The sequence below is a fragment of the Passer montanus genome, unplaced genomic scaffold, assembly GCF_014805655.1.
Source record: "Passer montanus isolate IOZ18808 unplaced genomic scaffold, ASM1480565v1 scaffold109, whole genome shotgun sequence".
NCBI classification, from domain to species: domain Eukaryota; kingdom Metazoa; phylum Chordata; class Aves; order Passeriformes; family Passeridae; genus Passer; species Passer montanus.
The window spans coordinates 752,730-765,203 of NW_024357502.1; the positions used below are offsets into that span (position 1 = coordinate 752,730).

Sequence of the window (12,474 nt, forward strand, 5' to 3'; positions counted from 1 at the left end):
CTCCAGTTCCTGATATCTGGCTGCTGTTCATGCTGGTGGTGCATGAAGTGCAATTAACACCAGCTGGTTTTCCTAAACAAGGCAAACAAAGGCAGGGAGAAGTAAAAAGACTTGAGAAAGACCAAGCGTGCTTTAAATGTTTGGAATTTTTTATTCCCCCAGTACTCCAGTGCCAAGAGCTGCACGGATCAGGGGGGCTGTGATTAGACAGAAACTCTTTCCAGCTGACACACACACTCTTACTCTGCTATTTTTCATGCTTTTAGAAGATTAAAAAAGCTGCATGAAGCCGATTTTATTGGCAACTATTGCTTTTTAGATATTATAATTTTATATAGGTAATAATTATAAATTATTATTATTATAATATTGCTTTTTAGATATAATTTTATATAGATAATAGTTATCATTTTTATTATTATAATATTGCTTTTCAGATATTATGATTTCATATAGATAATAATTATCAATTGTTATTATTATATTGATTTTTATAATAATTTATATCGGTAATTATATAAATTGTCTATTTATACAGATAATTATATAAATGATATAAATTATTACAAAATAATCTATATATAGATTTATTTTTATAATAATTTTATCTAGATAATAATTATCAATTATTATTATTATTATATTGTTTTTCAGATATGATTTTATATAGATAATAATTATCAACTGTTATTATTATATTGATTCTTATAATAATTTATATCGATAATTATATAAATGATCTATTTATATAGATAATTATATAAATTGTATAAATTATTATAAAAATAAATATATATTTATAATAATTTTATATAGATAATAATTATCAATTATTATTATAATATTATTGCTTTTTTGATATTATAATTCTATATAGATAATAATTATTAATAACAACTTTATTATTTCGATGTGGAAGTAGGTTTTTTTTGCCCAGGGAAAGTGGGCAATCCCTGGAAGGGTCCAAGGGCAGCTTGGGTCCCTGGCCCTTGGTGTCCCTGCCATGGCAGGGGTGGGTGAGAGGGGATTTAAGGCCCTTCCACCCCAACCCATTCCAAGATTTTCTGATTCCCGATTCCAGATCCCATCTCCATTTGCTCTGGCACTGCTGATCCCTTTTGGGTCTGGCTCAGCACTTAGATCAAACTCCTCTGTGGGTCAGAAAGAAGGACTGAAAGGCCTGAATTAAACCAGCCAAGGGCCATGAGCAGCCATTCCCAGTTTCCTGCTTTGTCACTGCCGCTGGGACCTCTGCACAGGGGGGCTTGACCCCTCTGGGACCCTCTGGGCTCATTTTCTGGGTCCCTCTGGACCTTCTCCTTGAAGCGTCTCCCAGTTTTGCCGTGGGATCGGAGCTTTCTCCCTCAGCTTTTCAATTTCCCTGATCACAGCTCCCAGCTGTGCCAAGAGCAGCTCCAAGTCCTGCTCCTTGTGCTGCTGGGGACCCTCTGGGGGGTTTCTCTGTCTGGCAGAACCTTCTGGCCACGTTTCCTGGCAGCTGTGCTGGGCCAGAACCTTGTCCTGGTGCCACTCCGTGTGCCCTGGAGGCACCCTGGCCATGGGTGCTGTCCCCTCCCTGGGACAGGACGGGCTCTGATGGGTCCTGGCAGGGCACAGGGCCTGCATCTCGTGGGAAATGGATTTGTGGAAAATTCTTAAAGCTTGGCGGGAGGTTCTCATCGTGCGTATTTGTATACAAACTCTGAAATTAGAAATATTGGTTTAGAAATGCCATGGAGTAGGGCAGACCTTGTTGAGAGAGAAATGGAATTAGAAATAAGTTTTGAAAGGTGCTTTTGTAGATAAGATTACATGCTTTAGAGAAATACAATTATAAAAAAATGTATTGTAGTAGGACTTATGAGGGGTAATTTAAAATGGTTAACTTGAAGGTATTTAAAGTGTCCCTCTGTGTCCTCACACCAGGGACAAGCACACTGCTCCATCAGGGCTGGGTGAGCAGATTTTGGCCTCATTGTACTGCAGTTGAATGGGAAATCTTTGCAAGTATCCTGATTTTCTTCCCTTTTTGGAGAGAGAAGGTTAAAAACCTCTTATAATGTATTATAATGAAGAAATAGTTTCTGATTCTAGTCTATTTCTGAATAGTAATTATAATATCAGTATTGTTTTGCCCTTCACATGAGACTAAAACTAGAATAAACGTTTTTAAAACTCCTTTTAGTTGCCCCATCCCTGAGTCAGAAAAGGGTTTAATCCAACACAGCTCAGCCAGGAAACCCCTTGGTGACAGCCACGGTGACACTGAGCTTCCTGAGGAACAGGGAACGTTGTCCCCCAGTGAAGGGAGCCCAGCCAGGTGTGAGCCCAGCCCCAGCTGTGCAGGGTTGGGGGCTGCCCCAGTTCCCAGGCTCCCTCCTTCCCCTGCCTGCCCTGCACTCCGGGGTTGTCACTTCCCTCCAGGTTTATTCCAGGGCGGGTTTGGGGTTTATGGGCCCGTCAGCACAGACACAAATAAATATTTAGTTCTCACTTAGCAACCTGAGCTAAATTCTGACAGAAGTAGGAGTTGTGTTTTCTGCTGGGTGAGAGGGAGCAGCAGTGCTGCGTAACCATGGCTGCAGCCAGGTTTGGGGTGATCCCTTCTTCCAACGTCCCTGCTCAGCACCCCAATGTTCCTTTTTCTTCACCTCACAGGGTTAAAATTCAGGTGATTAATGTCATTAATATCAGCTGCTAATGACCCACCCTGGACTCACTGCTGGCCCCCCAGGAGAGGGTTTAAAGCAGTGTTTCATGGGCAGACCCAGAGCTCTTCATTTTGGAAGTGCTTTCCTGCTTCTGACCCCAAATCCTGCCTCTGCAGGAGCCCCTGGAGGTGGGGAGCAAAAGCAAAATGCCCTTTTGCCAGGGGGATTTCCTGCTGCTCTGGGGTATCCCAGTGGGCACCACTGAGCCAGGCTGGGCAGTTACACCTGAGGTGTTTAGAACCAAACCAGGTGGAGCAGGAATGTTGGAGTGTCCTTGGAGCCTGGGGCTGGAGCACCTGGAGCAGCTGAGGGAGCTGGGAAAGGGGCTCAGCCTGGAGAGGTTCAGCCAGCAATCCCATTCCTTCCCTTTCCAGCAATCCTTTTCCTTTCCATACCAGCAATCCCATTCCTTCTCTTTCCAGCAATCCCATTCCTTCCCTTTCCAGCAATCCTTTTCCTTTCCATACCAGCAATCCCATTCCTTCCCTTTCCATCAACCTCATTCCTTCCCTTTCCAGCAATCCCAATCCTTCCCATGCCAGCATTCCCACTCCTTCCCACACCCATCAATCCTACTCCTTCCCATTCCAGCAATTCCTTTCCTTCCTTTTCCATCAATCCTATTCCTTCCTTTTCCATCAGTCCCATTCCTTCCTTTTCCAGCAGTCCCTTTTCTTCCCATTCCATCAACTCCTTTCTTTCCGACACCATCAATCCCATTCCTTCCCTTTCCATCAATCCCATTCCTTCCCTTTCCAGCAATCCCTTTCCATCAATCCCATTCCTTCCCACGCCATCAATCCCTTTCCTCCCTTCTCCATCAATCCCATTCCTTCCCACACTATCAATCCCATTCCTCCCCTCTCCATCAATCCCATTCCTTCCCATGCCATCAATCCCTTTCCTTCCCTCTCCATCAATCCCTTTCCTTCCTATTCCATCAATCCCATTCCTTCCCTTTCCAGCAATCCCTCTCCATCAATCCCATGCCTTCCCACACCATCAATCCCATTCCTTCCCATGCCATCAATCCCTTTCCTTCCCTCTCCATCAATCCCTTTCCTTCCTATTCCATCAATCCCATTCCTTCCCTTTCCATCAATCCCATGCCTTCCCTCTCCATCAATCCCATGCCTTCCCATCCCAGCAATCCCGCTCCTTCCCGTGCCGTGGGGCTGCTCCTCCATCCCGGGGCTGCTGCTCCATCCCTTCCCCGCTCGCACGCTGACCTCTCGCACACCATTTCTCGCTCTCCTCTCCAGGTGCAGGTGCCCCTGTGGATTTTTCCAATCCCGCTCCGTGTTCCCGATAATTGTCTGCGAGGCTGCGCTGACAGCCTGTGAATGGGGTGTGATGTCCATAATCAGCCGGGAGAGCTGCAGCCCTCCCGCCGCCTCCGGCCGGCTCGGGCAGCCGGGAGAGGGATGGGAGGGGATGGAGCGTGGCCTGGCTCCCTCCTCCCTGGGAGCAGGGGGAAAATCCCGGTGGATCCGAGGAGCTGGTGATCAACTTCTCTTTTAAACGAAGTTTAAGTTTGAAACGAAGTGGTGCCTGGCTCTAAAGTCTGCATCTGTCTGCTCCAAAGCTGTTCCTGCACATCCCTTTCTCTGTTCATTCTCAGGTTCCAGAAGGGAGTGGTTGGATCTCCCAGACTGGAAACTCAGCCTGGCAGTTCCTGCATGAAGCCCCAGAATCGCTGGAGCTGAGCAGCCATTCCCAAAGGCACAGCCCTGTGGGGGACAGGGACATGGGGCTCTCTGGGAATGCTCCCAGTGTCCATCATCCTCCTGTCCCTGGAGTTAGGAGCACCTGGCACCTGCTGGGTCCTGCCAAGCCCATCCCTGGAGTGTCCCAGGCCAGGCTGGACGGGCTGGGAGCAGCCTGGGATGATGGAAGATGGCCAAGGCAGGGGGTTGGAGTAGATGATCCTTAAGGCTCCTCCTGTGACTGTCCCCTCCCAAACTCCATGTGTCTCTCTGCAGCATTTTCTCTCTCATTCCACTGGGATGTTTCCATTTCCAGCAGGTTTGTTCTCATCCCTTCCTTGCCCTCTGCCCCATCCCCACCACCCCAGCAGTGCTCCTGCCTCTGGACAGGATCCAGGTGCATGGAAAACTTGGCATGAGACAGCACACCCTCTTGTCTTGGGCATGGCCCCTCGTCCTCCTGGCTCCACCAGCTCCCAAACCAAGTTTGTCATGTTCTCATCACAAATCCCACTTTTCTCCAGCCTTGCTCCAGACTGCACCATTCTCTTCCCTTGAAGCATCCAGCTGTGGGGCTGCTGTGGTCATCCCTGCTGGAATTGTCCTGGGAATGATGTCTGCTCCTTCCCTTACTCTTGCTCCTCTCTAAGTTCCTTCCCCACTCGGATCCTGATTGCTTTCCCTTCCCTTAGACTCTTCCATTCTGTTCTCCTTGGCTTGGGAAAGCTCCAGTTGGGAAAGAGCCCAGTTTTCCATCTCTCTGCCTCCATCTTCACCTCCCAGCCCTAATGAATGAGTTTTTTCCTTCCTTCTCCTAATGCTCTTTTCTCCAGCTTGGCTGCACGGGACTCATCAGATCCAATTAGTTCTAATCCAATCTGGTGACTGGGGGATGAGGGATAACCTCCTTTGGAGCCAGTCCCTCTTTCCAAGTTGACTTTGCAGGTCCTTGAACAGCCAGCTCCAGCTGCAGTGCTCAGGGATGCCCTGCAGTTAAATCCCCTAAATCAGGGGAGATTTCTCCAGCACAGTCCATGAAGTCTGGAGAGTGGCTCAGCAACGTTTGGGTGGTGTCATCTACCAGCTAATGCTCGCTGGACTCCTGAGATTCCTCTATTTTACAAAAATTCCCTCCCAATATGAAGTGAAATAACTCCTTGGATGGATGTACTGTTCTAGGCCAAGTTTAAGAGGTGTGGGCTTGGCCATTGCCAGTGTCAGGCATTTAAAACCATCTCTCAGTCTTCAAAACTCTTGATCAAAAGGCAGAAAAAAACAGGGATTTTTAAAAAATTCCCATGGTTTTAGAATTGGTGTCTTGGTAGACACGAGGTCAGAACTCGTGAGGTGAGACAAGAAGAAGAAAAGGAACCAGAAATGTTGGTCTCTGACAGCATCTGATGGTTCTGCTTCAAAGTGATGTCAAAAATGTTCTGCTGAGGGAATGTTGTTGATGCTGACACAAAACTGGGAGCTAAAGAAGAGGCAGGAATTCTTGGCACTCGAGGAGGAGGAGGGAGGGAGGAAGGGCAGAGGCACAGCAGAGCCCTGGCTGAGGTTTCTCTCCCACTGGCCATGTTTGATCCCGGATTTGTGTTTAGGGATCTTAGGAACTATTGGTGTCACGTATCCCTGTGTCCAGCCGTGTGTCCCTGTGTCCAGCCGTGTGTCCCACGTGTCCCTGTGTCCAGCTCCCCCTGGCTCCCTCAGCCACATCAGGGGAGTGCTCTGGAGGAGGAAGCCTCAGCAAACCAGGCAGTTGCAAAAAGCTGGATTTGATCTGGTCACAGTGCAGGAATTTGCATTACTCCCCGTCCCTGGCAGTGCCCCAGGCCAGGTTGGACACTGGAGCACCCTGGAACAGTGGCAGGTGTCCCTGCCATGGATGTTCTTTAAGGTCCCTTCCCACCCAAACCATTCTGGAATTCTGTCAGACTCTGGAGCAGGCTGCCCAGAGAAGCTGAGCTGCAAAGGGAGCCATAGGATAGGAGCAAGCAGCTTCAGGCTGTGCCAGGGAAGGTTTAGGCTGGATTTCAGCAAGAATTCCTTCACCAAAGGGATTTCAGCAAGAATTCCTTCACCAAAGGGATTTCAGCAAGAATTCCTTCACCAAAGGTTGTCAAGCACAGCTGCCCAGGGTGGCATCCCCATCCCTGGGGGGATTTCACAGCCCGTGGATGTGGCACTTGGGGACAGGGTCAGTGGTGGCCCTGGCTGTGTTTGGGATGGCTGGACTCGATCTTGGAGGGCATTTCCAGCCTCGGTGATTCTGCGGTTGTGCCAGGTGGGGTGGGGTGAATCCCCCTGGTTCTGCTCCATGTTTCCATCCCCAGAGCTGCAGACCCTGCTCAGTGACTGGGTGATGGTCACAACAATAAACCTGGGCTTGGTCTTTAATGATGAATTTGCCTCAACAGCGTCCTTTGGCCAATCCCGAGTAATTAAACTCATTAACATCACCTTGATGAGCCTTTGGCTTTGGTGGCCTGAGGTTGAGCAGTTCCTGCCCTGTTTACCCTCATCCCACCTCATGGCCCATCGGAAGGAGTTCACAGATCAGCTACAGCAATCTCCAAACTGTAGAAAACAAACCCTCATTAGTTTTCTATATCCAGCCCTTGTGTTGAGGATTTGGGAGATGGGATTTAATCTCCAGCAACATTTAATTTCATGTTCCCAGCAGGAGGGTTGCTGTAAGTGGGGACTGAGTTCATCACATTAAATCTGGAAGTAAAATGCTTTTATTTCATTGCCCTCACAGTGGTGGCTCTCCCAGACTCAGCTTTTCTCTTTCAAAAGCTGCTGCTCTTCCACTTCACTGTCAAATCCTCCACCAAACCTCCAAGCAGGGGCTGCAAACCCAACAAAATTTGTCATGGACACGGATTAACCATATCCAGACTAAATACCTGAATCCATGGGGCAGACCAGCAAAGCCAGGCTTAAAACTGGCTCCTCTTAAAGCCACATATTTTAGACTGTGTTTAAGTTTCTGGAGGTGTTCAGACTTTGAAAAGACTCGTCCTAACAACTGGAAAATTAAAAAAAAAAAATCAGTCATTTTTGAGGGGGAAGAAGTTCAAGACAAGCCCTCACTGGTGTCCAGACTAAGCAGAATCACCACGGCTCTCTTGAACTCAGCTCTAGGGCTGCGTTTGCTGAGGGCAAGAGGAGGAGTTCCTGCTTAGGTCTGGGTGAAAACCTTGGGAAAGGCTCTGGAAGTATTTCCTGGGGCTGGAGAAGCAGCCCTGTGCTCATGCAGGGCTTACCCAGCAGTTGTGCTTCTCCTCCTCTTCCTCCCAGGCTCCGGCACGCTGGGATGTGCTGGGATGTGCTGGGATGTATTGGTGTTATGTAGCAGCCTGCAAAAAATCTTCTCCCAGGCTTCTCTTTGCTTTTTAAATGCTCCCCTCAAAAAAAACCAAACAAAAAAATCAAAACAAAACAAAAAAACCCCAACAAATGAACAAACAAAAACAAAAACCAAAACAACAACAACAACAACAAACAAAAACAAACAAACAAACAAAAAACCCACCAAAATTTGCTCTTTTCTGGCAGCTTTTTTATTTTGGCTGGTTTTTTTGTTTGTTTTTTGGGTTTTTTAAAAATTTTTCTGCATTTGGGGCAGAAAATGTTGTGGTCACAAATTGTTCAAGGCTTCCGTTTCCAGCTGAAAATTCCCAGGCTGGGGCTGTTTGGTTTCATTTCTGCATCTGGGTTTGTTTGTGGGGGGATGAAAAAGAGAAAATATTGCAAGGAAGAGTAATTTAAAGACAGAAGTCCTTCCCCCTGAATAGATTTGGTTAATTTTTAACCCCACGTGTGCACGCAGCCAGTTTTGATGGAAATTCTCCCAGCTTTCAGCATTATCAATGTGAGAGTCAGGAGGCAGAGACTCCTCTGTGTTTCTATGAACATCCACAACAACCCAGATCCATGAAGAACTGTGGAGAGTTCTGCATTATTCAAGGGTTGGACCAGGCAACAAAAAGAAATCCGTGGTTATAATAAACTTTACAGCCCAAATGTTGGCACTGGATGGGGTTGTGTAGTCCAGACCCTTGGAGAAGGAATGAATTGTGTTGAGCCACCACCACCCCTGAAATTTGGGTTTTCCCAGCTAGGTGAGGACTGCCAGTCCCAAGGATTTTGTGGTGGATGGGGAAAATGATGGTGAACTGGGCAAAAATCCAGCCAAGGGCAATTCCAGAAGGACTGGATGGTGCTGGAGTGGTTTATGGCTTATCTTTTGGCTGGAAAGGGTTTGAACCCAGCTCTTGGGTTCAACCCTCCATATAAACCCAAGAGCTGGGTTCAGTCCTTCATTCAAGCCCAGGTCCAATCCAACTGTGGGGTTCAACTCTTTGTGGAAACCCAACAGTTGGGTTCAGTCCTTAACTTAAACCCAGTGATGGCTCAACCCTTCATTTATGCCCAACAGTTCAACCCTTCATTTAAACCCAGTGGTTTGGTTCAATCCAATGGCTGGGTTCAGCACTTTGGATAAACCCAGCTGTTGGGTTCAAACCTTCATTTAAGCCCAGTGGTTGGGTTCAGCCTTCATTTAAACCCAAGAGTTGGGGTCCATCCAATGGTTGGGTTCAGCACTTTGGATAAACCCAACCACTGGGGTTCAATCCTTCATTTAAACCCAAGAGTTGGGTTCAATCCTTCATTTAAACCCAAGAGTTTGGTTCAATCCAATGGTTGGGTTCAGCACTTTGGATAAACCCAACCACTGGGTTCAACCCTTTATTTAAACCCAAGAGTTGAGTTCAGTTCTTCATTTAAACCCAAGAGCTGGGTTCAACTCTTCATTTAAGCCCAAAGGTTGGATTCAACCCTTTATTTACACCCAAGAGCTGGGTTCAGTTCTTAATTTAAGCCCAAAGGTTGGGTTCAACTCTTCATTAAAGCCCGAGTTAGGTTCAACTCTTCATTTAAACCCAAGAGTTGGGTTCAACCCTTCATTTAAGCCCAAAGGTTGAGTTCAATGCTTGTTTTGAGCTCAACAATTGGATTTAACCCTGTATTGACTAAAGGGTTGAGCCCAACACAGCCAAGCCCTGCAGCTGGGGGAGGTTTAGTGCTCAAACGCCTTTTCTTGGAGAGGGACCCCAAACTGTGCCATCTGCCCTGCTCCTGGTCATTGATTCTCTGCTTCTCTGGTTTGTTTTTCTCCATTCCAAGGTGGGCCTTAATGTTCTGATCCAGAGAGCAAACAAGTTTACCCCGGCCACTCGGCTGCTGATCCAGAGGTTTGTGCCATTCCCCGCCGTCGGTAAGGAAAAATTCCTTTTCTTTGTATTCCAAGTGGTGGCTGCAAACCTGCAGGTGGCCAGGAGCCACTGGGATGGACACAGCTCCTCCCTTCCTGCTCGTGTCTCCTCAGTGGTGGCCCCTGAGCTGGGGCAGGCAGGGATGGGGCTCTGCAAAGCAGAATTTTGGCAGGAAAATGCTGCAGAGCTGCTGGTGAAGGCAGCTGCCCAGGCTTTGCAGCTGCACTTTGCACTCTGAAGCAGCTTCAGAAGTGATCAGCACTGAGTGGTCTTTGACCATTCCAACCTGAGAGCACTTAATTTGCAAGATCTGGGTTGAGCCGTGTTAAATCTTCAGATAAGCAGCAGCACTGTGGTTATTTTACAACAAAATGCAGAGAAATGGTTCTGCCCTGAATGTGCAGATTTTTGAGAGGCACAGATTAAGAGCAGCCCAAGTGTGTGCAGAACTGAGGCTGCTCCTGGCTTGGTGGAGCATTTATTGGTGTTTTATCAGCCCTGTGTTTGAGGGCAGGGATGCTCTGGACTCAGCCTTTGCTGGGCCCTGTGGTTCCAAGCTCCAGCACATGCTGAGTTATTTTAGCCCTGAAGAAATCACCAGTGGCTTTGGTATAAGCTTTTTGTGTAAGCTTGTTTATTTACAAAGATGGTGCAAAATCACTAAAAAAATGGGGTTTGCTCCCCATTTTGGAACCTGTTCCAGGTTCCTTTTTCAGCCATATAATGCCAAATTTTCCTTTCAGGTTTTTCTGTTGCTGTGCAAGCGCCACATCCTCAGAGCTCTCCTGAGCCCCTTTACCTGTCTGCTGCTCTCGATTTCTCTGGCCTTTCTGCTCCTTTTTTAGCAGAGAACTGCTTGTTGTGTCCCTCCAGCCCTCAATCCCTGAGTTGTCGGGGTTTTTTCCCCTCTTTTCTGCCACAAAAGCAGCTGCCAGCCCTGCCTGCAGAGCAGGGGGTCAGGGATTGTGCTCTGGAGGTGGCACTGAGCATTTTCCTTGTACACCAGGGATCTGTGGGCATTGTTGTTGTTTTCCTGGGACTTTTCTGGGATCTGTTTTAGGGGGATTCATCTTTCCTTAGGTTTTTACAACCAGGAGAGCACAAGGAATGAGTTCCAGCCCCAGGAGGCAGCTCTGAGGGGTGTTTGAGTCAAAGGCAGGCAGGAAATCCTTGCTGCAGGCTTGATCTGCTTTCACACCAAGGTGTTTGTGTTGGCATTGATTGAGGGCCCATAATTAATTTGTTTAGCCTGTAATTAATTCTCCAGCTAATGTTTTATTTGTCTTGCTTCGTTATGAGCCAGGACATCAGGGATCCTCCCACTAATTGCTGGTTTGTGGTTTGCAGACCTGGACAAACCCTTAATTAAGATGTGTCTCCCAATTCCTTTTGAACCTCCAGCCCCCAGCAGAAAGGCAGAAATTCTCTATTTCTGCATGAAAAGCCAAACACTGGGGTAAAGCTCTTGCTCCAAAAACCCCACAGATGTGGTCCTCAGGGATGGGCTGGTGGATTTGGCAGTGATGGTTGGACTTGATGATCTTAGAGATCCTTTTCAGCCTTAATAATGCCATGATTCTGTGAAATTAGAGAGTTTTCCCCATCCCTTCCTTGCCTCCCTCTGCAGTGACCTCCCGAGCTGTGCTGGCTGGGGGCAGCTGGACAATTGGAGGGGTAAATTTGTAGCAGCTGAAAACCCCAAATTGTCCAAAAAATCCCATCCAGGGGTTGGATCCAGGAAACCAACCCAGGGCAGCAGCTCCTGGAGGAGCGGCCAAGGCCCTGCAGGGCCAGGGGCTGCCCCGCTGGAAAAGGGGTTTGGGATCGGGGTTGGGGCATCCTCAGGGGATGAAGGAGTTCCATGGAAAAGCAGGGAAGGGAAGGAGGTCTTGGAGCCTGAGTTTGAGCACGGAGGGGCTGGGTCCTTTCTCAGAGGTGAGGAGGGGAAGGATCTTGGTGCCCAGGGGAATTCAAGGAACCCAATTCACCCTTTTTTCCCCCAGAACTGGGTGTGAGCAGCTGGCCCCAAGGCCAGGGTGTCACTGGTGAGGGCGTGCTTTATACTGGAGATGTTCCTGGCTGAAAAACCTCAGAAAACCCCAAAGATCCCAAGTCTGATCTGAAGGAAATTAAAGCTGACGGAAAGATCCTCACTGGAGAGGAGGGAGAGGGAGGAAGGATTTCTTCTCCTTGGGCTTTTGTGCATGTGTGTGGCTAAAATTGTTGTGTTTAGGTGATGCCCAAGGACACATTCAGAGTGTGGAAAGCACCCTGGGATAGAAGAAACCCCTACAGACACCCAGGAGTGGGGTGGTGCCTTGCTTTGGAGCCCGAGCCCAGTTTCCTCACAGCCGCAGTTTCCATTATCACAATTTCTTCCCAAATCCTGCAGATGACTTTGTCTGCACATATATTTATTTATTTCTCACCCCCCCACCCTCGAGCATTTGAGACGTCCGTGCAATCCAAGTTTAGCCATAATTAGCAGCGTTTCTGCTCCCTCAGGAAGCAGAAGGGGAGCGGCTACGTGAGCGGCTCGCCTCAGACAAACCATGGAAGCAGCTTTCGGGTCTGGGACCGGGTCAGGGAATCCAGAGCCTTGGAAAAGCATCTTGGGAGCGTCAGGGCTGGCCACCCCATCCTGAGTCTGTCAGGAACTCTGTGCCAGGGCATCCCTGGCCAAAGCAGCTCTGCTGGGCTCTTTGATCTGCTCAGTTTTGATTGACAGCGAGAAGGACGGGGCGTGCGAGTGTTAAAAATTAAAAAAAAACCGGG

The 12,474-nt window shown here is 48.1% G+C and overlaps 1 protein-coding gene across 1 annotated transcript in view; it reads left to right on the plus strand.

Annotated features, from left to right (window-relative positions):
• SFXN5 (sideroflexin 5) overlaps positions 1-12,474 on the plus strand; it is a 100,738-nt gene that overhangs the window by 54,956 nt on the left and 33,308 nt on the right. Inside the window, exon 10 of the mRNA XM_039724599.1 lies at positions 9,611-9,701. Within this exon, the coding sequence (XP_039580533.1) occupies positions 9,611-9,701 (91 nt within the window). The remainder of the gene's footprint in view (positions 1-9,610; positions 9,702-12,474) is intronic.